This window comes from Pyrus communis, chromosome 16, assembly GCF_963583255.1.
Source record: "Pyrus communis chromosome 16, drPyrComm1.1, whole genome shotgun sequence".
NCBI lineage: Eukaryota > Viridiplantae > Streptophyta > Magnoliopsida > Rosales > Rosaceae > Pyrus > Pyrus communis.
The window spans coordinates 6,547,726-6,570,980 of record NC_084818.1 but is presented as its reverse complement, the minus strand read 5'-3'; the positions used below and the strand labels follow the sequence as shown (position 1 = coordinate 6,570,980).

General features: G+C 39.4%; 2 protein-coding genes across 2 annotated transcripts; one reads left to right on the top strand and one right to left on the bottom strand.

The window, feature by feature from the left end:
* Positions 1-1,641: 1,641 nt before the first annotated feature.
* Positions 1,642-4,282, bottom strand: LOC137720283 (uncharacterized). The gene is made up of 2 exons (XM_068459332.1): positions 4,181-4,282; positions 1,642-3,665 (listed from the first exon to the last, which is right to left on the bottom strand). The coding sequence occupies exon 2, from the start codon at positions 3,409-3,411 to the stop codon at positions 1,915-1,917; it is 1,497 nt and encodes a 498-aa protein (XP_068315433.1). The 5' UTR covers positions 3,412-3,665; positions 4,181-4,282; the 3' UTR covers positions 1,642-1,914.
* A 16,347-nt stretch (positions 4,283-20,629) lies between these two features.
* Positions 20,630-21,442, top strand: LOC137719707 (uncharacterized). The gene has a single exon (XM_068458747.1). The coding sequence runs from the start codon at positions 20,630-20,632 to the stop codon at positions 21,440-21,442; it is 813 nt and encodes a 270-aa protein (XP_068314848.1).
* The last annotated feature ends 1,813 nt before the right edge of the window (positions 21,443-23,255 follow it).

The following is a 23,255-nucleotide window of genomic DNA, read 5'->3' as shown; positions in this document are numbered from 1 at the left end:
GAGAGAACAAGCTGCTGTGTACCTTGTTTTTGCACTGCTCATGCTTAGAGCTCAAGATGCAGATGCAGATGCAGAGTTAGGCAAGTCCTCAACTTGTAACTAAAACATTGTTTTGTAATCCGATACGTCGATTCTGAATCGGATTAATGCATGCTCATGATCTGTTTCCTTTCAATGCTTTCTGCAGGGCTTGATTTCGAAACTTCTCCGGCAAGGCGGAGTTTGGTGGCCACAAGATTCATGTTGGCAACTTGGGTAAGCCCTGGTACTGCTGCTGCTGCTGCTGCTTTTTTCTTGTCGTTTAAATTTTGGTCTGCCAAATGTAATCGTTGTTCGTTCGGTGATGAAAGAACTTTCTTGTTTCTGTGATTAACAGCTCAAATCCAGAAAGCTGGTCAAACCTCAAGGTGTTCACAAAAAGCCGTCAGGGCCAAACCCTATCGGAAATCAGAAACCGCCACCCAGACACGATTGAGATGTCGGCGGAGCACGCGGACGAGCTCTAATTAGCAAGCTGCAGAAGATGCAGTTTTGAGATTAGATCAGTAATCAGTTTGATGAATTTTCCGGATCCGAGTTTAATGTTAATGTTTCCTAATTTGCTGCTGAATCTGGTTTCAGAGCAGCCATAAAGAAGCAACAATGAATGAATTCCGGTGTTTTATCTTTAAATCGAATCCAATCTGCTCGTAAAATCTAATCGAAAAACCGAACGAGTATTCATCAAATATAGCAAAAAATTAACTCTTAATTTCAAAAATGTCATTTTATATAAAAACTTTCAAATATATAAAACATTTCACTTAAATAAACATAAATACCCTCAAATTTAACAATTAAATAAATTAAATTCTTTTTAGCTACTATCGCCTCAAGCTCCGATCCAACTTCACCTTCGCTTCTACACTCCACCCCAACAACCCTATCCCCTTCGACCTCCCTCATCACCGACATTGAGCGCCGCCGCGGTTACCGTAAGTGGGAGCGGCAGAATTTCAATCATACCTTCAACGCCCTATTTCTTACTAATATCATTTTTAGTTTTAAATATAAAAATAATTTTTAAAGTTAATCCACATGTCATTATATGATTGTATTTGTGAGATCCACGTGGTGCCACATCATCACATTAACATAGCAATTGACAGATTTTTCATAAAAAAACTAAAATGATCACGATGGACAAATTCAAAGAAAGACTAAAATGATTAACGATAGAAAAATTCAAGAACACTACTATTAATTATCATTAATTGTTAAGAACCAGATTAAGGATTTATGTCAATATCATGAATCATTTTGGCTAAAAAGCCTTTAATTTATTTGATTGTTAAATTTGAGGGTATTTGTGTCTTAGGTGAAATTTTAGATATTTTTGAAAGATTTTATAAAAAAAAAGTAACATTTTTGAAATTAAGGGTTAATTTTTGACTATATTTGATAAATACTCAAACCGAACTCCGAGCGAAAACACTAAAATTTCATACAGAAGAAAATAGGTTACATAAGTAATTTCCTTTATACAAAGAACCTTCAATCCGAAACATAACATGGGAATGCAAACTTTATAATAACGTCGAACTCCCGAAACCGCTATGCACGGCGATTTTTAGCGCAGAGCTAGAACGAGCAAAGGGCATATGGCCAAATAAAGCATAAGATCACAGCAGTCTTGACATACATCTATAAATCAACATATCAATCTGATAAATTGTATGAAAAGAAAAGAAGAAGGAAGGCTGCTATCTTTTTTCCATTTTTTTTCTTAGGGAGGGGGTTTAAATACATAAAGGGGGAGGGGGGAGAAGAAAAAAATCAGATTTAATTCAATAGATTTCATCGGCGGATTCAAGTTAAAGAAAAACAATGAGACAGTAAAAAATGTTTCTTGCATCTGTCATCTGAATGCCTGCTTCAGGTCAACAGATGCTCCCTTTCGTTCCAGGGAGAGGGGCGAAGGCACACACGGACCTCGTGTTCTTCTGGTCCCACTCGACGTTTGGGCACCATAATCTCGAGCACTGTTCCTGTCTCATCGCAGTAGGCTTCCAGTTTAGCATCTTCTGGAATGTGGGTAGGAAGCTCAATTTCCCTCACGAACTCCCCACGAGGGCAGTGCTCCGGCGTTGGATCTGTTAGCTGAAATGTTCTATCGCGTCTCTTAATGGATGGCAAACAAGCTGTACTCACACAAGATATCTTTACTATCCCACGTGAGGGAGTATTCCTCCAAGTAACTTTTACCCTCTGAAGATCTACAAATGGCAAGCTGACAATGATCAAAAACCCTTCCTCATCCTCATAAATTGTTTTTGCGGCTGTAACAGGGCCGGATGCTTTCTTCATCACCCCACTGAACTCATTAAACCAATGTGACTCAATTGGGTGGTCTTTGCCGGATCTGTCGAAATGTGGGTTATTAGGCAAACAGTCATTGTCATTCCCATGGGGGAAAAGGTCCTTCTTCCGCTTATTGGAGACCGGTGACAGGTCCATCCCCTCGTTGTTGACATGCTCTGATGGTTGAGTTGACAAATTCAAACCCGTACCATCAAGCAATTTTCTTGGTTGTGAATTTATATTGTTCTTTGGAGGGGCAGGCCGTTCAAGCTCCAAATCTGTGTTCTGAAGGTTCCTCCAGGTACCAAAGTCACTTGCTTCAGGTGGGATTGAGAAATTTATATCTCGGCCTGTAAGCTCTGCCCACCTCTTCCTCTCTTCGTCATCAAGACACATGAGGTTGGGTGACCGAACAACTTCTATCCCGTGAACACACTGCGGGTTAGAAAGACCCCTGTAGTGCTTCCTCTGCATACGATGAGACCGAACAAAGCCCCTGTCCGCACTAAATGGGAATGGGCGTTCTCCTTGGCGAGAATGCCCATTCATGTAGCTCCTCAGCTGCATCTTCCCCAATGCATTTTCAGGCCTATCCTTGAAAACCCACATATACATGTTCTCCATATCATGCTGAACCAAGAAAGCATCTAACTGTAAGTCTGTCTTGTTGTACCCAGACACCCCATTACTGTCCCGAATGATCTTAGACTTGGACTTCTCATTCAAAACAGGCTTGAAGTAGAAGCTGAAGAAGAACCATGCACCCCAAATGCTATCAAGCCTCTTGTTGCATTTCCTTGCAACTTTGGGGAGAGTGATTGTCGCCTCGGCCTCATAAACTTGAGACCCAAGGCCTACATCTAAGATGTCACATGAATCATTCCAAGTTTGAGGAGGTGGGCTAGGCTCAGACAGTAGCGGAAGATTGATATCAGGAGGACGAGAAAGTATGAAGGTCCTATTCATCTCTCTTTCCAATTCATCATGCGAAACAGAACCCGAATCCATAGACAATAATGTAGACAAATGAGAATTCTCTATGGACAGGGTAGTCAGAAGAGCTTCCCCCATGATTTCCCACAACCTTTCCCTTCTCTCCTGCTTCCGGGTTTCAATCTCTAAACCCGCTTTCCAATAGAATCACCTCACAAACATCTCAGCATATCGAAATGAGCCAATAAAGATCGCAGATCCATCACAAATTCCACAAATTAAACTAATCCTTAAGATTGGCATCCACAAATAGATCTTCCAAATTTTTGCAGGCCCATCAATCAATCCATGTCACATTGAACTACAATTATTTTTCTCAAAACAAGAACAACCTGAAAGCCATATCATAACAGTTGAAATCAATCAGGACTATTACTCACAAAATTAATACCATTATATGCAAGAAATTAACTTCAGAACAGCTTATCCCTTGTTTGGTTTTTGAGAATTAGAAAACTAAGAGGAAAATAAAATTAAACATGATTTAAGCTTAAAAAAAGTCCTCTAATCCCTGCTCAATAAATTCCATTACTTTCACAAAACCACACATCCGAGCTGCATCAGAGCTCAAATTTATTCAGAATCCCCAATACCCGAATCAATATTTTCCCAAGATCCAATTTTTAGCATATTTTATTTTCCTACACTTTCTCAGCCACCAAACAAGACAACCCAGAATCAGAAAAAAACCCTAGAATCTCATAAAATGTACCAAAAATGTCAATCGGTATAAAATATCCCAACGGATAAAATCAGGCACAAAAAAAAAAAAAAAAACCCTAGCCCAATGAAAAAAATATTCCCAAAATAAAAAGACGAAAATTAAATAGAGGATTCGTTAGTTTACCTATAAAGGAAGGCTTCAAAACAACAGCTACAGAGAGAACTGCAATCAGAGCCCCAATTTTGAGAAAAGAGAGAAATAGAGAAGGAAAGGGGGGGAGAGAAAGAGAAGGGGGGAGATAACGGAGTCTGTTTAAAGAGACGGAGTTAATGAGAAAAGACCTCCACCAGTTAACATCACACAGTGTTAACCAAACGGCGTTTGTTAACGGTAGCTGTGAATTATGTTTCCGAGGACCGACTTGGGTCAAAACAGGCGTCTATTGGAGTTGGTCCTCTGATTTGTGATGGACGATTGTGCATTTGACCCGGACCCGGATAATCTTGAACCGGGTAACGCCCTACTTTGTTTAAGCCGATCTTGACCGTTGAATCATGGTTCAACGGTTCTGATGGTGCCACATCAGATATTGATTTTACAAATTGATTGATTGCTTTTTATCTATAAGTAAATTGTAGCAATGGTCCCTCAATTTTAATCATATTGGAACAATAGTCCTCCACTAAAAATTCTTTACCATTGGTCCCTTAACTCATCAAAATATGTAGCTATGATCATTTTTGTCAATTTCGTCAGAATTTTGTCAAAATAAGTTATGTTGGAAAGACCTGTGCTACAATTGGGGTCCCTCAACTTATCAAAACGTGTAGCTATGATCATTTTCGTCAACTTCATCAGAATTTTGTCAAAATAAGTTATGTTGGAAGGACCGTTACTACAATTCGGTTAAAGTTGAGGGATCATTGCTCAAATTGGGTTAAAGTTGAGGGACCATTTCTCCAGTTGGATTAAATTTAAGGGACCAATGGTAATGGATTTTTAGTTGATAAACCATAACTGCACGTTTTGATGAGTTGGGAGACCATGATAATAAATTTTTAGCTAAATGATCATTGTTCCAATTAAGTTGAAGTTAAGTTATTACTGCTACAATTTATTCTTTATCTTTTGAGTAGAATTGTTTGCTTCCTTTTTAGTTTTTACCTTAAAATTATTAAACCTAAACTTTTAGTCCGTGTAGTCTCGGCGAAGTTCTATTGTGGTCATTATACTTTTAATAAATGCGATTTAACATTTGTAGTTACTTGATTTCGGGGTTTTTACTTCTTCAAACAGTCCAATTTATTGATACGTATATTAGCTAAAAATTATATTGTCAAAAATTTATAAACGATTGTCTTTGAAAAGCAACAATTATGAGAATTACATCACGATAATTGAAGTCACAAAGACTAAAATCATAATTTGACCATAATTATTTAATAAATTGTTTTGGACTGATTGAAAAAATTAACAAGGGTATTGATTCTCACAAGCACTTCCAAATTAGAACTTTGATATTCTTAATAATTTGTTGCTCTAGCTTTTCCTTCTTTTTTCTTCCATTTAACGAGTTCAAGTGTATTCATCACGTGCTCGAGAAGTTTTTTGTTGATGATGTGTGAACTAAATTCGTTAGCATCTCTAATGCAGATGTCAAAAAATAATTGTTAATTGTTAATTTGATGGCTGACATGACAATGTCATATTTTCTTTTTTTTTTAACCGATATGTTTTTATTTTTATTTTTATAAATGATATTTGTTGGACCCATTTTAAAAAGAAATCAATTAAAATAAATTTTCAAGATTTATAATTGGTGCATTAATGGGACGCACACAATAAAATAATTAAAAATTATTTGACATCACCTTTTCTCATATGTCAATCCATTTAAAATTGACATATCGGTTGGAGCTTGCTTCTGTCTTCAAATTTGATTACATGATTTTCTACTTAGGATTTGACATCTCCTTTGGAATGGTCTTATAGGCTTAGTAGTTTTATACCTACTTTTGTCTTACCGATTAAAATTTAGTTGTTTTCATGATTTTTTTTTTTTTAATTTACCCCAAAGAATGTTAGTAGGTGGATGAAAATTCAAACCCCTTCTCTATTAGTTAAGAGAGAAATTCTAACTTGATGAAGAAAAAATAGAAAAACTGTGTTTTCTTTTAGTACAACGATATATTTTATGCTAAAAGAAAGGATGGGGAGTTAGCTAAAGGGATGAGAAGTTCGGTTAAGTCACACAAAGGATAATCTAATTTGATATTGAATTCGTCATCCAAAAAATTTGAACCTTAAACACCTTATTTACAAGTGAAAATAAATCTTACCAGACTGATGTACTGAACGACGAAAAACTATGTTATAGCTCTAGAGGTATTGTTAAGAAATGATAAGGTTAGGTGGGAAATGGAATTTGGCATCTCCATTTGGCATCCAAAAAAGGGGTGGGAGTTTCATGTTTGACATATTTATACGTACGACTACCAGTCAACAACATTGCCGTTTCGGAAATAGACGGTGTGTGAGTCAGTGTGAACCCCCAATGTCCTTATCTCGCACATGAAAATTGGGAAATTTATAAACTTATCATATTATCACCATTCACACGTTGCGCTTATTGGCTTTCCATTTCGCACGTATCATATATAATTGTCAAGGATGGCTAGGCGCTTCTTCTTGGAGCCAACGCCAAAGCAATTATAGAAAAAGCGGATATATTGATAAGCCATTTCATGTTTTTTTCTTTCTTTCTTAATAGTATAATATTAATAAGAGCACACGTCTGGATTGATATGTTTAACATTTAGAGTACATAAATCAAAATAAAATTACATTTATCTATTTAAATGAAAAATAATATCAAGCGATTATGTTTTTTTTTATTTAAAAAAAAAAAATCAATTGGTGGTTTTGTTGGGACAATTCATCTTTCTAGGATTGAAAATATTTCAGCCTCTTCTTTCCACCATCATGTTATTCACCAGCATCAGAAATCGAACCCAAAACATGTCGTATAGAATAGAAGCCTTAAATTCGTCTAATGCTTTGAATACACCGAAAGATTGCAACAAAAAGAGAGTTTCATGCACATGTATGCACAAGACGATGCTTCTCTCACATTCTTTTTTTTTTTTTTTTTTTTGGGGGGGGGGGTGGTGGAGATGCGTGTGGTGGGTTGAAAGCAACGATGCTTCTCTCGCTTGGTCTCAATGAGCAACGAGTCTCAAGTTTACTTACTATCAAACCCCAACCTCTTATTTAAGATACCATTTGGTACGCATATGGGACAAAACAGGATGTAATGGGACGGGACGAAATAAAGATTTCATGTCATGTTTGGTACTGGCAAGATGGAACAGAACAGAATGGGATTAAATGACTAACTTACCCTTTTTATTTGACTCTCTCCCTCCCGTTTCTCTGCTTTCTCTTTTTCCATATGTTTCTTGTTCTTTGCATGCCCAAATTGATCCCAGTAAAAATCAAACTCATACTTTTGTAGACATCGAAATTTCAGTAAAATAAATGTTAACCAATGTATTAAAATTACAACATTTATTTACTTCACCAACCTCACACACTTACTTCACCTACAACATCCACTTACTTCACCTACAACCTCCACTTACTTCACCTACAACCTCCACTCACTACAACCTCCACTTACTTCACCTACAACCTCCACTCACTTCACCTACAACCTCCACTCACTTCACCAAAAAAATGAATGGTGGTGATTCACTCTTAAAGCCTATAAATAGGCTTCTCCATCAAGAGGAATTGATATCACCAAGGGGACCAAAACCTTGAAGCCTTAAAGTTCTAAAGCTCTCAAGAAAATCCCGAAGGATCAAGAAAGCACTCTTCGTTCTTCGTCAAATCCTCCTTCAAGATCAAGCACCAACGGCCCTTGAAGAACTCCCACCAACTCAAGATCAAGCCCCGACGGCCCCTTGAAGAAAGTGTTCATCATTCATCATCCGTTCATCCTAAGATCAAGCCCCAACGGCCCTTTGGATCAACAACCTCAACAAATCCACACATCCAGTCGTTCTTCAAGACTAAGCCCAAAAGCCCTTGAAGATTTGCTCATCCATCAACTTTCAAGATCAAGCCCAAAAGCCCTTGAAGAAATCCATACACCCATTCTTCAAGATCAAGTCCAACGCCCTTTGAAGATCCATTCATCAACTGTTCATCCTAAGATCAAGCCCCAACGGCCCTTTGGATCAACAACCTCAACAAACCCATACACCCATTCTTCAAGATCAAGCCCAACGCCCCTTGAAGATCCGTTCATCAACTGTTCATCCTTAGATCAAGCCCCGACGGCCCTTTGGATCAACAACTCATCCACAAACCTACACCCTACGAAGATAGAATCAGAGGACCAAATTTAAGAGAGATCGTAACCCCAAAATCATTAAACACAAAAATGTTATTTTGTGCACGTATTCTTGTTTCTTGTTTCAGGAATTTTTCGTGTTCACAAATTTGGCACACCCAGTGGGACATCTCTACCTCTCATCTCTATCCTCAAATCATCGAAAAACGCAAATGGCATCAAGAAAGGATCAAGATGTTCCTGCAATCAAAGCAAAGAACAAGAACATCATCGCCGCAAGTGGTGATATTTCGGGCATCATAACCCGAAGTAAGGCAAGAGCTCTTTTTGCCGCGGCTTCCGCCCCTGCATTAACTCTGTCAAAGGAACAAGAGCACCTGAGGTACGAGCCTGTGATCAACCTAGCCTCGCTAAGGGCATCAAGGGGGGAAAGCCCGAGGAAATACTCAGAGTCCCTACTCTCCGACGCTGATTCGAGTGGCAGTACAACCATGCAAGTCATGACCACTGGAGCAACTTCAATCGAGGAGCAGCTAGCTCAGATGAATGAAGCAATCGCAAAGCTCACACGGATTGTGGAAGAGAAGGACTTGCAGATTGCCGCACTCGTCAACCAACTAGATGCGCGGCCTGACGTGAAAGTCGACCCAAATGATAGCCTAGTAAAGAAAAAAGTCGACGAAGAAGAGGAGCCTCCAGCAGAGAAAGTCGAAGAGAAGCTGAAGCTAGACCAAGCAACGGCGTTCATGGGATCTCTCTCTATCCAGCAACTACAGGAGATGATTGCAAGCACTATCAAGACACAGTACGAAGGAAGTTCACATGACTCTGTACTGTACTCAAAGCCCTACTCCAAGAAGATTGATGCTTTGAAGATGCCAAGGGGTTATCAGCCCCCAAAATTCATGCAGTTCGATGGAAAAGGCAACCCGAAGCAACATGTCGCCCATTTCATTGAAACTTGCAACAATGCTGGGACAGAGGGAGACTACCTCGTCAAAAAGTTCGTGCGCTCTCTGAAAGATAACGCCTTTGACTGGTACACCGACCTCGAACCCGAGTCTATGAACAATTGGGATCAGCTAGAAAGGGAATTTCTCAACCGCTTCTATAGCACTCGTCGCACTGTGAGCATGCTGGAGCTGACCAGTACGAAACAGTGGAATGATGAACCTGTCATCGACTACATCAATAGATGGCGTTCATTAAGCCTGGATTGCAAAGATCGGCTTTCTGAAACCTCCGCCATTGAGATGTGCGTTCAAGGCATGCAGTGGAGACTACACTACATCCTTCAAGGCATCAAACCACGAACATTTGAGGAGTTAGCCACCCGCGCCCATGATATGGAGTTAAGCATCACCCGTCATGGGAAGAAAGAACAGATCGCCGACTACAAGAATGACAAAGTTTTGGGGCCAAAGGTGGATAAGGCTGCGTGGAAACCCACCAAGGAAGCAATGACGGTCAACACAACTCCAGTCAAAATTCATACACGAGGCAAGGCGATTCAAACCGAAGCTTTTCGTGATCAAGAGATACGTAGACGCACTTTGAAGGAACTTGAGGAGAAGACTTATCCATTCCCCGACTCTGACGTGGTTGCCATGTTGAAAGACTTGCTTGACAAAAAGGTGATCGACCTACCTGAGTGCAAACGGCCGGAAGATATGAACCGTACTGACAGTCCAAGGTACTGTAAATTCCACCGCTTCATTGGTCATCCGACGGAAAAGTGCTTTGTGCTAAAAGATCTCATCATGAAGTTGGCTCAAAAAGGGATCATCGAGCTAGATCTTAATGATGTGGTGAAGTCAAACTATACCACCATCACTTCTGGCTCTTTGAACTCAAAATCTTCACCTCAACCGCTGGGGGCATGCTCCAAAACCATGTCAGTCAAGTCAAGTGAAGTTGAAGGATGAACTTATGTCACTCCAAAGAAAATGCACAAGAAACATAGGTGTGAACACGAAAGATTCCTTGAAACAAGAAACAAGAATAACGTGTACAAAATAATATTTTTGTGTTTATGATTTTGGGGTTACGATCTCTCTCAAATTTGGTCCTCTGATTCTATCTTCGTAGGGTGTAGGTTTGTGGATGAGTTGTTGATCCAAAGGGCCGTCGGGGCTTGATCTAAGGATGAACAGTTGATGAACGGATCTTCAAGGGGCGTTGGGCTTGATCTTGAAGAATGGGTGTATGGATTTCTTCAAGGGCTTTTGGGCTTGATCTTGAAGGTTGATGGATGAGCAGATCTTCAAGGGCTTTTGGGCTTAGTCTTGAAGAACGATTGGATGTGTGGATTTGTTTGTGCTGTTGATCCAAGGGGCCGTTGGGGCTTGATCTTAGGATGAACGATGAACACTTTCTTCAAGGGCCGTCGGGGCTTGATCTTGAATAATGGTTGTGTGGATTTCTTCAAGGGCTTTTGGGCTTGATCTTGAAGGTTGATGGATGAGCGGATCTTCAAGGGCTTTTGGGCTTAATCTTGAAGAACGATTGGATGTGTGGATTTGTTGAGGTTGTTGATCCAAAGGGCCGTTGGGGGCTTATGCTTAGGATGAACGGATGAACACTTTCTTCAAGGGCCGTCGGGGCTTGATCTTGAAAGAGGATTTAACGAAGAACGAAGAGAGCTTTCTTGATCCTTCGGAATTCTTGGGAATTTGGATGGTTGGAAGCTTTGGAGTTTCAAAGCTTCAAGGATTTGGGGAATTCTCTTCTAATTTTGGAGTAGAGAAATGTATTTGTGAATTCCTTGATGCTTGATACCTTGATGGAGAAGCCTATTTATAGGCTTTGAGAATGAATCACCACCACAAAATATTTTTTTCCTTTCCAAGCACCATTGCCTAATTTTCCCACTTAATGCAATATTGAAATTGAAGTGGTGTAACTTATGGCCTAATTTCCCACTTAATACCATTTTAAACTTGAAGTGGTCTAACTTATGGCCTAATTTCCCACTTAACACCATTTTAAACTTGAAATGTGTATGCTTTGTCATTGCCTAAATGAGAAAAACTTGCTTTGATCCGTAATGGATTGAAGTGTGCTTGCCTTGTCATTGCCCAACATGAGAAGAAAAACTTGTTTTGATCCTCAATGGATTGAAATGTGCTTACCTTGTCATTGCCCAAATTGAGAAGAAAAAACTTGTTTAATCATCCAAGGGTATTTCTTCCTATTTTGTTGAGTCACATGCCATGTGTACAATTTGTACGACACGTGGCGTATGCCATGTATGCCCTGACATGTCAAAACTTTAATGCGTTGGTGAACATTTGTTTTACTGAAATTTCGATGTCTACAATAGGTTTCCTCCACAAGTTCACCAATCGGAAAGGGGGCAAAGCAGCTACCGTCAACCTTCAAAGCTACATGAAAATGTTGAGGATGATGAAATTATGACACAAAGATCGTCCGTTGCCATCACGATGCGCGATTTCTTCCCCAAAGACTTCTTCAATCACTCAGTCAAGACTCCTTGCTATGAAGATTGCAAGGAATGCCTCTCTAAGATCGTTTGACAAATTCAAAAAGCTCCTCGTTCGCACGAGCCTAAAAGGTGACAACCAACGCTCCTGGCCCGCAAGAGCATAAACTGTGTACGGCAAAATCATCACCAAAATCACCATTAAAATCCAAAAAAAAAAAAAAAAAAAAACGTCATTCATTTGAACTACGTCATGACTTGATCCCTCCTCAACCAAGGGTACGTAGGCAACTTGAAAATTCAAAACTTCAAGTACAGTCACATCATCAACAAAAACACAAACACTTTGGAGAAACTTCCATCAAACTTCAAGATCAAGCCCCCAAAGGCCCTTGAAGAAACTTCCAACCGTTCTTCAAGATCAAGCCCAAAAGCCCTTGAAGATCTGCTCATCCATCAACCTTCAAGATCAAGCCCAAAAGCCCTTGAAGAAATCCGCACAACCATTCTTCAAGATCAAGCCCCGATGGCCCTTGAAGAAAGTGTTCATCGTTCATCATCCGTTCATCCCAAGATCAAGCCCCAACGGCCCTTTGGATCAACAACATCAAAAAATCCACACATCCAACTGTTCTTCAAGATCAAGCCCAAAAGCCCTTGAAGATCTGCTCATCCATCAACATTCAAGATCAAGCCCAAAAGCCCTTGAAGAAATCCGCACAACCATTCTTCAAGATCAAGCCTCGATGGCCCTTGAAGAAATCACAAGTCCGATTCAAAATCAAGTGTTCACCACCCTTGAATCAAATTCAACTCCAGATAAAAGGAGTAAGTTCAGACCTTCGGGGGAGACCAAAAGAATCCTCCAGCCCAGTTCAAGATTAAGCCTGTGGAAAATCAACGATTGGAGGAAACCAGAAAATCTTCCAGTCGAACTCAAGATCAAGCCTCGATGGCCCTTGAAGAAATCACAAGTCCGATTCAAAATCAAGTGTTCACCACCCTTGAATCAAATTCAACTCCAGATAAAAGGAGTTAAGTTCAGACCTTCGGGGAAGACCAAAAGAATCCTCCAGCCCAGTTCAAGATTAAGCCTGTGGAAAATCAACGATTGGAGGAAACCAGAAAATCTTCCAGTCGAACTCAAGATCAAGCCTCGATGGCCCTTGAAGAAATCACAAGTCCGATTCAAAATCAAGTGTTCACCACCTTGAATCAAATTCAACTCCAGATAAAAGGAGTAAGTTCAGACCTTCGGGGGAGACCAAAAGAATCCTCCAGCCCAGTTCAAGATTAAGCCTGTGGAAAATCAACGATTGGAGGAAACCAGAAAATCTTCTAGTCGAACTCAAGATCAAGCCTCGATGGCCCTTGAAGAAATCACAAGTCCGATTCAAAATCAAGTGTTCACCACCCTTGAATCAAATTCAACTCCAGATAAAAGGAGTAAGTTCAGACCTTCGGGGGAGACCAAAAGAATCCTCCAGCCCAGTTCAAGATTAAGCCTGTGGAAAATCAACGATTGGAGGAAACCAGAAAATCTTCCAGTCGAACTCAAGATCAAGCCTCGATGGCCCTTGAAGAAATTTCCAGCCCAATTCAAGATCAAGCCTCGACGGCCCTTGGGTTGACATTTACATTAAGGGACTTCAAAACGCATCTTCTACACGTGACAAGCACATGTCTACGACGCGCCTTGAAGTGGGGGCATTTGTAGACATCGAAATTTCAGTAAAATAAATGTTAACCAATGTATTAAAATTACAACATTTATTTACTTCACCAACCTCACACACTTACTTCACCTACAACATCCACTTACTTCACCTACAACCTCCACTCACTTCACCAAAAAAATGAATGGTGGTGATTCACTCTCAAAGCCTATAAATAGGCTTCTCCATCAAGAGGAATTGATATCACCAAGGGGACCAAAACCTTGAAGCCTTAAAGTTCTAAAACTCTCAAGAAAATCCCGAATGATCAAGAAAGCACTCTTCGTTCTTCGTCAAATCCTCCTTCAAGATCAAGCCCTAACGGCCCTTGAAGAACTCCCACCAACTCAAGATCAAGCTCCGACGACCCCTTGAAGAAAGTGTTCATCATTCATCATCCGTTCATCCTAAGATCAAGCCCCAACGGCCCTTTGGATCAACAACCTCAACAAATCCACACATCCAATCGTTCTTCAAGACTAAGCCCAAAAGCCCTTGAAGATCTGCTCATCCATCAACCTTCAAGATCAAGCCCAAAAGCCCTTGAAGAAATCCATACACCCATTCATCAAGATCAAGCCCAACGCCCCTTGAAGATCCATTCATCAACTGTTCATCCTAAGATCAAGCCCCAACGGCCCTTTGGATCAACAACCTCAACAAACCCATACACCCATTCTTCAAGATCAAGCCCAACGCCCCTTGAAGATCCGTTCATCAACTGTTCATCCTTAGAATCAAGCCCCGACGGCCCTTTGGATCAACAACTCATCCACAAACCTACACCCTACGAAGATAGAATCAGAGGACCAAATTTGAGAGAGATCGTAACCCCAAAATCATTAAACACAAAAATATTATTTTGTGCACGTATTCTTGTTTCTTGTTTCAGGAATTTTTCGTGTTCACAACTTTCTCTTCATTTCATTTTCTTCGTCTTCAATTCAAACCCATATTTCTCTTCTTTTAATTTCTTTCTCTTCAAACCAAACACAGAAAAATCCCAAATTGTTTTTTTTCAATTTACAGAGGCTTCGTCGAAGCGTCGGAGAAGAAGGTGGAGCGCGGAGGTGACGGTGCCGGAGAAGAAGGTGGAGCTTGAAGGGACTGAACTGGCAGCCATGGTCTCCTTTTTGCTATGCGATTTAACCGGGTTTGGGTTAGCCATAGTTGGGTTCCTAGGTTTGTGGTGAAGGAGGAGGCTACATGAGAGAGGGAGGGTAACGAAGCTTCTGAGGCCAAGGAGCAAAAAAAGCTCTTCTGAAACCTTGCTTGATTTCAGATGGAGTTGCAGTTACACTTGCGGAGAATTAGAAAATGGGTTGTTTGAATTTGGCTCCAATGGATATTCGAGGACATTCAAATGGTGTGGTTTGAGGGCTTTCAGGAAAGCGCCGCCGTGAGAGCATCTCATCAAGCTGGGTTTGGGTTCGAATGGGTTTGCTGGGATTGAGTTTGAAGAAAGGGAGGCTACGAGAGAGAGAGAGGGTAGACAGTGGAATTAATGAAAAAGAGGAGGGGTATTGTTGTCCAAAAAAATTATAAAACTGTGTCCCATGGGCTGGAACAAGTTGTTCCAGAGGGGTAAGGTGGAACCAAAAAATGATTAAAATTTGTTTCACGGGACGACTCGTCCCAGTCAAATTGGCACACCAAACGTGAGACGGAACGCCTCGTCCCATTACGTTCCATCTCATCCCACGTACCAAACGGTACCTGATAGCACCTGTTGGCTCTCATCACCATCTGATTACTTGTGCCTTTAAAACCGTTCATCTTGGAGCTTGCACTTTGAACCAATCTTTGATCGAAATAAGTTGTGGTTGTCAAATTTTCAAAGAGACATCCACTCGTCTACTCTTAATTATACTCTTGAGTCTTGCCTGATTATTTTAGTGAGTTTAAAAGTCGCTCATATTCATAGGAAACAAATAGCTTGCACTTTGAACAAATCTTCGATCGAAATAAGTTGTAGCTGTCAGATATTCAGCATCTTGCCACCTACAATCCTTGCATAAGATGGTACGTGCGGGGGTTTTACACCAAAGGCTTTAGTTGTATTAAGAGTGAAATTATACACTTATATATTGTATTTTATTTTTTTAATTTTTCCATGTGCGACATATTCGACACACTCCCATGTGGGAACACTATATAATGGGCTACACATGAAATCAATCCATCCTCGATCATTAAGCGTGGAAGCATGGTCTTACATTAAATGTGGTAAATCGGTCATGGCACAACAAAGATCCACAATCAAACTTGCTATAATACCATGTCAAATATTCAAAGAGACGGGTACTAACCACACCGATATTGTTTCCCAACTTTCAATGTAAGAGATATATTCAACGGTAGCCACTCAATATGTTTGTTGTGCGAGTTTTTAATCTCTCTGGTTGTGAGAATATGTAGTCTAAACTGTGTTTAATGATGTTGATGGTTTTTGGTTTAGCCAAGTCTTTTCACTTTATGCAGCAGATCTAAATTCATTGTGATTGTAGCTCTAGATGTAGTCGACACATTCGTCGTTGTATTAATCTAATCTCCAGAAGTTCACTCAGTAAAAGATTAAACAACACTGAACAAATTAGAATATCATTAATCAATTGTTTAATATTATATTATATTCGAACTGGGGTTGTAAGGTTCATTAACCCTCCACTAAACAGCCTAATTACAAGCACTCAAACATCCGGCCAAGAAGAAATATGATTGTTTATGCTCCATGTTACCAAAGGAAAAGAAAGAAAGAAGCTGTCATTTTTGTCATGGATAACACCTTCCCATCAGTCGATACGTTTTTTCTGTGGAGGCCGTATCTCGGCCCTTGTTTAATCCACATTGGGTGTGTAATTATTGAATTGACACCAATGGATGTTATTTAATTGAGAATCTTATCAATAATCATTGACTAAAAGGAGATAAGAGTGGTTGATACAGGGGGAATTTGGAGTTCGATATTAGGATAAACCCTAACAAATTTGGTGTGTTAATACAGCATTAACTAGTTAATTGAGCTCACTTCACACTTTGATTTCGTTTGAGTCGTTAATAGACTCGTTCAAATATTATACTTATAAAAATTCATTAAGCCACTTAATTATTGTTCTAAACTTTTACTGTTTATCAACAATATTATGTTTAGTAAAATGTTCGCCTGTTTAGTTGTCACAAGAGATGACTAAAATTTTGGTTTGACTGAAATATTACAGGAATAAGTTTTCGATGATGACTAAAAAAATAATCGATTCAGATTATGAGAAACTATTGAGAATGAATCCTGCATTGGTGAGATGAGAGACATTTCATGGGCTTATGAGAAATTTACCTACTCTCCATATTACCAATTGATTTTATAGTGAAACTTCAACTTGTTCATGGTATTAGAGAACTTCCAGCGTTGAGCAATCCACTTGGTGATGAGCTGTTTAATGCCCCAATCCCCCAACAATTGGCTCTAGCCCAGTCCAATCGATTGGGCTCTAGGCGAGCTCGGGCTCTCCATCAGGCGGAAATCCACAAGCTCAAGTGCAGTGACGCAAGGCTGACGTCAACCACTAATAAAAAATACATAAAATATTAATACAAAATACAAAAAAGTTCGCCCCACATGAAAGGCTATGCTGAAAATGAATTTCACATTGATAGGAGGATGCCCCTTGAATTGACTTATAAGAAATCAAACTACTTGCTGTCAACTAATTTCATAGTAGAACCTCAACTTCCCTTAAAAACATTGTGAGGTAAGTCCAAACAAGCAGGTAATGTCTTATTAACTGATTAATACTTAATTGAAAATTTCACTTAACACACAAATCATGATATATATATATATATATATATATATATTACTTTTAAGTAGAATGCCTTATGTTTGATTCTCATCAATAAAATTTCTAACCAAATGATTACGGTTACTCATTATGTGTGACGTACTCCAAATCTATCACCTCTCTGTGTAAATATGTCATTGTATTCATAACGTATAAAAATTAAAAAGCGAATAACCCAAGAAGTGAAAACAGCTAGTGTTAGATGGATGAACTTCCTTAATACAATTTTCTGCATAGGACTCGACGTTAATTTTTTGTGCTTAGCGACCAAATTAGGCACAGAATAAGACAATGGTACCCTTGTTATAATCGCCTACTCTATATAATTCCAATGGCCATTTTAGCCATTTCATAGCCCGCCTCAAAGTTGAAGCTCCAATTTTTACCATGAATTTCTTGTTAACGTCTGAACCCTTGGATTTTCTACTTGCTTTCGGCCTGTGTGGGCTTGCGATGATCTGCATTGGTGTATGTTTCAGTGGCCGGAAAATCCCCCAAGAAGAACTGACACGGCGTCGTGCGGGTCCTGTAATGCATGACAGCATGAGGCCCTGGCAGTAAGCAGCTTGGAAGCCCAAACCAATTTGGCCCAACAGAAGTGTCGAAAGGTTGTGGGCCTAGAGTTGGTCGGAGATGGCACGTGTGCCGTGTGCCGTGTGCCTAGGCGCGTACGAAGAAGGCGAAAATTATCGTACCTTGCCGGAGTGCAACCACTCGTTTCACGTTCCATGCATTAACATGTGGCTCTATTCTCATCCGACTTGCCCGGTTTGTCGGGCCAGTGCAACGCCGTAGACGGTAGTCGTTCAACATTTGTAGAGTTTCGGGGTTCGGTGAGCCGGAATGGTCTTATGATGGTCAAGAATTTTGCAACAACAAAAAAAAAAGGCACAGTTGTAGATAATATCGTTTGTTAAAAAAAATTGCATGGTTTAGCATGATGTATAGTTAAATAGAAACAAAATATAGGATGTGAGGATGCCCTAATAGATGACGTAGTTGGACACCATTATTCAAGTTTTTCTGAGCCCTTAAGAGCCAATAGTTTTTTCTTTTTAAGCATTTCAGCTTCTCTCTGGCCGTCATCGTACGATTCACCAGCGACAAGAATCGAACTCATAGCGTGTCGCATGAAATACGGGCTTAAAATTGATTCCCAACTACTGGACCATCCCATCATTGTAGTTATGTGATCTAAGCTATAGGATGTGACAGTGAGGTTGTCTTATTATTGATGTAATGATAGAGCCAGGAAAATTGGTAGGGGGAGGATTATCTACCCTCCTAAACTCTCTACCCTTCCATGCCTTATTTGAATGGTCACGGTTAAGCCACGTCAACATTTTATATTGATTTTTATATAGAAATAATAAGACAAAAAACAATATATGAGAGGAGGGGATGGAAAAGGATGAGAATAGAAGGATAGAGAATCCTCATCCAAATTGGTGAATGCTCAATTGAGCTTTATGTTGGGCTGTTTCTATGGGTTTGAATAGGATGCTGCAATAAAACGGGCCCCCAATTTGTAGGTCATCAACCCAAAACATAAAAAAATGGTTAAAACAAGAGTCCTGGTAAATCCAGCTTCCAGGGTGCCATAATTGGTTAAAAGATGTAGTTAGTCCCCAATTCATATAACAAAAATGTTTGAGAGTAAATTTTTAGACCTTGTTTTGTAATTGTAAACCACATAATATGTACCTGTTAATGGTTTTACTTCTTCTTTAAATCATTTAAAAATAGCCTAACTATCAATTATCACATCGTGTGATCTCTAAAAAATGTCCTAAAAATTTAGTTTCCCTAATATCATCCTTTATATAACTGTTACATCACATGTAAGTATTTTGGAATGTTACATATATTCATGAGTTTTTTTACCTCCATTAAATACTGAAAATAATGTGTCTACTTATAGAAATACCCCCCCCCCCCCACCCCCCACCCCAAAAAAAAAAAAAACCACTAAAAATAATGGTTGATTTATTACGTTGGTGAATCACATGATGATGACTAGAAAAATGCTGAAATGCCTCTGCGAGTCTTTCCCCTAAGAGAGAAACTGCCGTGACGAAGCTACCTGCATGACGAATCTCGACAAGCATTAGTCCATGACCATCAGTTAAGATACTGGTATTATTAGCACTAGCACTCTAAAAAGATCGCATGTAATTCTTTTTCATAACAGATTAGAAGCAATACGTATGAAAGAGTGCAAAACAACATTTCTAAGTGACAGTGACAATTGTAGAAGATAAACACAAAATAGTCTAATTGAATCAAACCCATATTTTAATACTCTCTAATATAAAAATAACTTACTAATTTAATAATACAACGCAACGTAGAGGCTTCTTTTCCTAGGACGCATATGGAGTTGGACTTGAGAATAATTTATGTTCTTGAAAAGAGGAAAGGGTATATGCATTTGTCAGAAGATTAATCTCCTGCAAGCCCCGCTAATTATTGAACCGTTAACCAAGTTCTGATTTAATCACAACTACTTGGCCTTGGAGTCAGAGTCAAAGACAGAATCAATCACACAGCCAGTTTTGCTCTATATAAATAATATTGCAGTGTTTTCCCCGAATTTTGCAAATTGAGATATGAAAAAAGCTGCTTTTCCCGTGAGCAGATTTAGCATCTAACAAAAAACGACAAGTCACTTTCTTTGTCTTTGTGTTACCATGTGAAATTTCCCTCGAACAACGCCACTCCTCTCCTCTCCTCTCGGCCCATATTTGCCTATTTTCCGACTCTCTTCCTCTGCATTTTTACTGCTGTTTTTGCAGAGCTTCCCAGTTATTTTGTTTGTAATTTCTTTGTTTTAATCCCCTGCAATTTGCCAATTTTCTGTGATTGTCCACGTCCGGGTGGGCAAATTGTATTAGTGGGTTTCAAAAGCACTTTTGTCATCATGCTTCATGATTTAAAGGGTGATTTTCTCAGAAAAAATAAAGCCTTTGAGAGAGTTTTTAGCCATTGGGCATTTGGGCAATTTTATTTTCCCCTAAAGTAGCAAGCAAGGTAAGGAGTGTTTAGTTACTGAGTTCCTACTATCTGGGTTTTTGGGTTTCTCCTGTGTTCATGGAAAAGTTTGGAACTTCTTCAGAAATTCCCAGAAAATTAACCTTTCCCTTTAGTTTCATGAGTTTCTGGTGAATTGGGCAATTCCCAAAATTAACTGTGGTTAATTTGAGCCTGCTTTTTATTTTTATTTTTTGGGGTAGTATTGATGTGAAATCAGTAGCTTTCTGATGAGATTTGATGACAAAGATGAAATCTTTGAGCAGTGTGGGACTTGGGTTAAGTGTGGTTTTTGGATGCCTTTTCTTAGCTCTGATTGCAGAGCTTTACTATTTACTGTGGTGGAAGAAGAGGTTTACCAACAGAGAGATTGACAATGGCTACAGCAGCAGCCCACAGAAGGAAATCTTCTACATGTTCTGCCGGAGAAGAAGCACTTGCACTTCCTCTCAAAACCCCACAGATATCTGTGCCTCATTGAGAATGTCAGAAACCCTTGTCCATGAGCCATGCAACAGCAACAATCTGGTGCGCAAATCGTATGAGGAGGATGATTTGGATGCTGAGCTCATGAGGCTGCAGAATTCTGGTGGGGCCCCCCCAAGGCATCTATTCACAATTGTGGAGGAAACAAGGGAGGATTTGGAGCAACAGTCAGAGGATGGTGGGGGGAGGAGCCAGAAGGGTTCTAGGAGTAAGAGTCTGAGTGATTTGCTTGTGGGATTTGAGACTCCATATCTGACACCTCTTGGTTCTCCAACACTTTTCACACCTCCTCTCACTCCTCAGCAGGGATTCAACCCACACTTTGAGTCAAAAACTGATGCAGAATTCAACAGGCTGAGGTCCTCTCCTCCTCCAAAATTCAAGTTCTTGCAGATGGCTGAGGAGAAACTTAGAGCAAAGTTGAAGGAAGAAGCTCAGAAAACTGATGGAAATGTTGAGGAAGATGGTTCTTTTATCACAATAATTATTGACAAGAACAAAGAAGAGTGCCATTCATCAAGCACTTCACAGGTTCTTCCCAGATCAACAATTGGGAGGAAACCCAATTTACATTAGAGTTTTCCTGAACCAATCTTTTTATGATTTTTTTTGTTTTTTTAATTATATTTTTGGATAGTTTGTTAAATTTGATTAGTAATAGAGATTAATGTAGAAAACCCTGGAATGTAATGAGTTTTAGTGGGGTGGGGGGGGACATATTTTCAGGAACATGATGGTGAGAGATGGGGTTTTCTGTAAGTGGGGTACCTCTGACTGTGAAGTTCTTTTGTTTTATTTAGTCCTCATATTTGACGAGACATTCTCTCATTTCTTTTTACATTCTCAATTTTATCTTTATTTTTATATAAAAAATTAATATAAAATATTGACGTAGTTTAACCATGATTGCTCAAATAGAAGAGGAGAAAAAAAGGGAGAGAATCCTACTCCTTCCCTCCCTGAGTTGTCTCATACCTGTAATATTCTTGTGAGTGATGATGCTACAGAACTGGTGTTCTTGTCTTCCTCCACGTAAAAATGTGTCAGCATTTCAAGCTAACTATACAATATACTAATATGTAATTACCTGAAATATCATCACAATAAAATGATAGACTTCGCAACACGCGGTTGCTTAATATACCGCTACAATGGAGTGAGATCTACATGCATCTTTAAGACACCACCTTAGTGGTTTGGACCAATAATATAATGAATGTGAGAAACTTTGAACACCTAACATCGTATTTTTACCCAAAAATATACATGGTAAGGCCATCCACAATGGTTTAAGTGAGTGTGATACATATATATAGGAATTAGGTATTTTGCGTTTAATTTCTAAACATGACTGCTACATTAGTGTGAGTTCAATATATTAGTACTACACTCTTAAGTTTGATATATTGGACTCTGAGTTTGATATATTGAACTCATGAGTTCAATAAATTGGTATCACATTCAAATTTTCCGACCCACTGTAGAAGTGTGATTCCTATATGAATTCTGTTTGTACCATACTTGAACAATCCCGAAACTACTAAGCACCGATCAATAGCATACCGTCAAGGACCCACAAGACTTTTCCTCCAACCAGGAGGCCAATCACAACACAACAAATGTCGGTATCAGAAGTCAATCACAGTGCGACACGTGTTGATATCAGAGGCCAATCACAACACGACACGTGTCAATGACAGAACAAAGCTAAAAACTCTCTTCTATAAAAGGCGATCATTCTCCCACAATAATCCCTAGTGTCATTTGTACTAAACTATTCACTAGAACTCACTAAAAGAGAGCTTGAACCTATGTATTTGTGTAAACCCTTCACAACTAATGAGAACTCCTCTACTCCATGGACGTAGCCAATCTGGGTGAACCACGTACATCTTGTGTTGTTTGCTTCCCTGTCTCTATTCATTTACATACTTATCCACACTAATGACCAGAGCAACCTAGCGAAGGTCACAAATTTGACACATTCTGTTGTACCAAAATCCTCGCCGATTTTGTACATCAACAAATTCAATATATTGGTATCACCATCACTTTTTCTATCCTATTGTAAAGGGCCTAAAAATTGTATGTAAGCCATTCCCCATCGCAGAGATATCTCGTTTCGTAGAAGTCATTCCCACCCTTTGAACACTCATTGTTGCCATCCAATGTTTTCTGGCATGTTTATGCCACTTGTTTTGGTCAGTCTCAATTTCTAGGTCTAGTTCAATATCTTACTACAAATGTGGATAAGATTACACACGGATTTACCCTTTTTCAGCTAAAAAAACATAGAATTAGCAAGTAACATGACAAGTAACCAATTAAGAAAGCATTACCTTACCACCTGTGAGGTGATGTCCTTGGGCATTTTCCCAAACAACAAAGA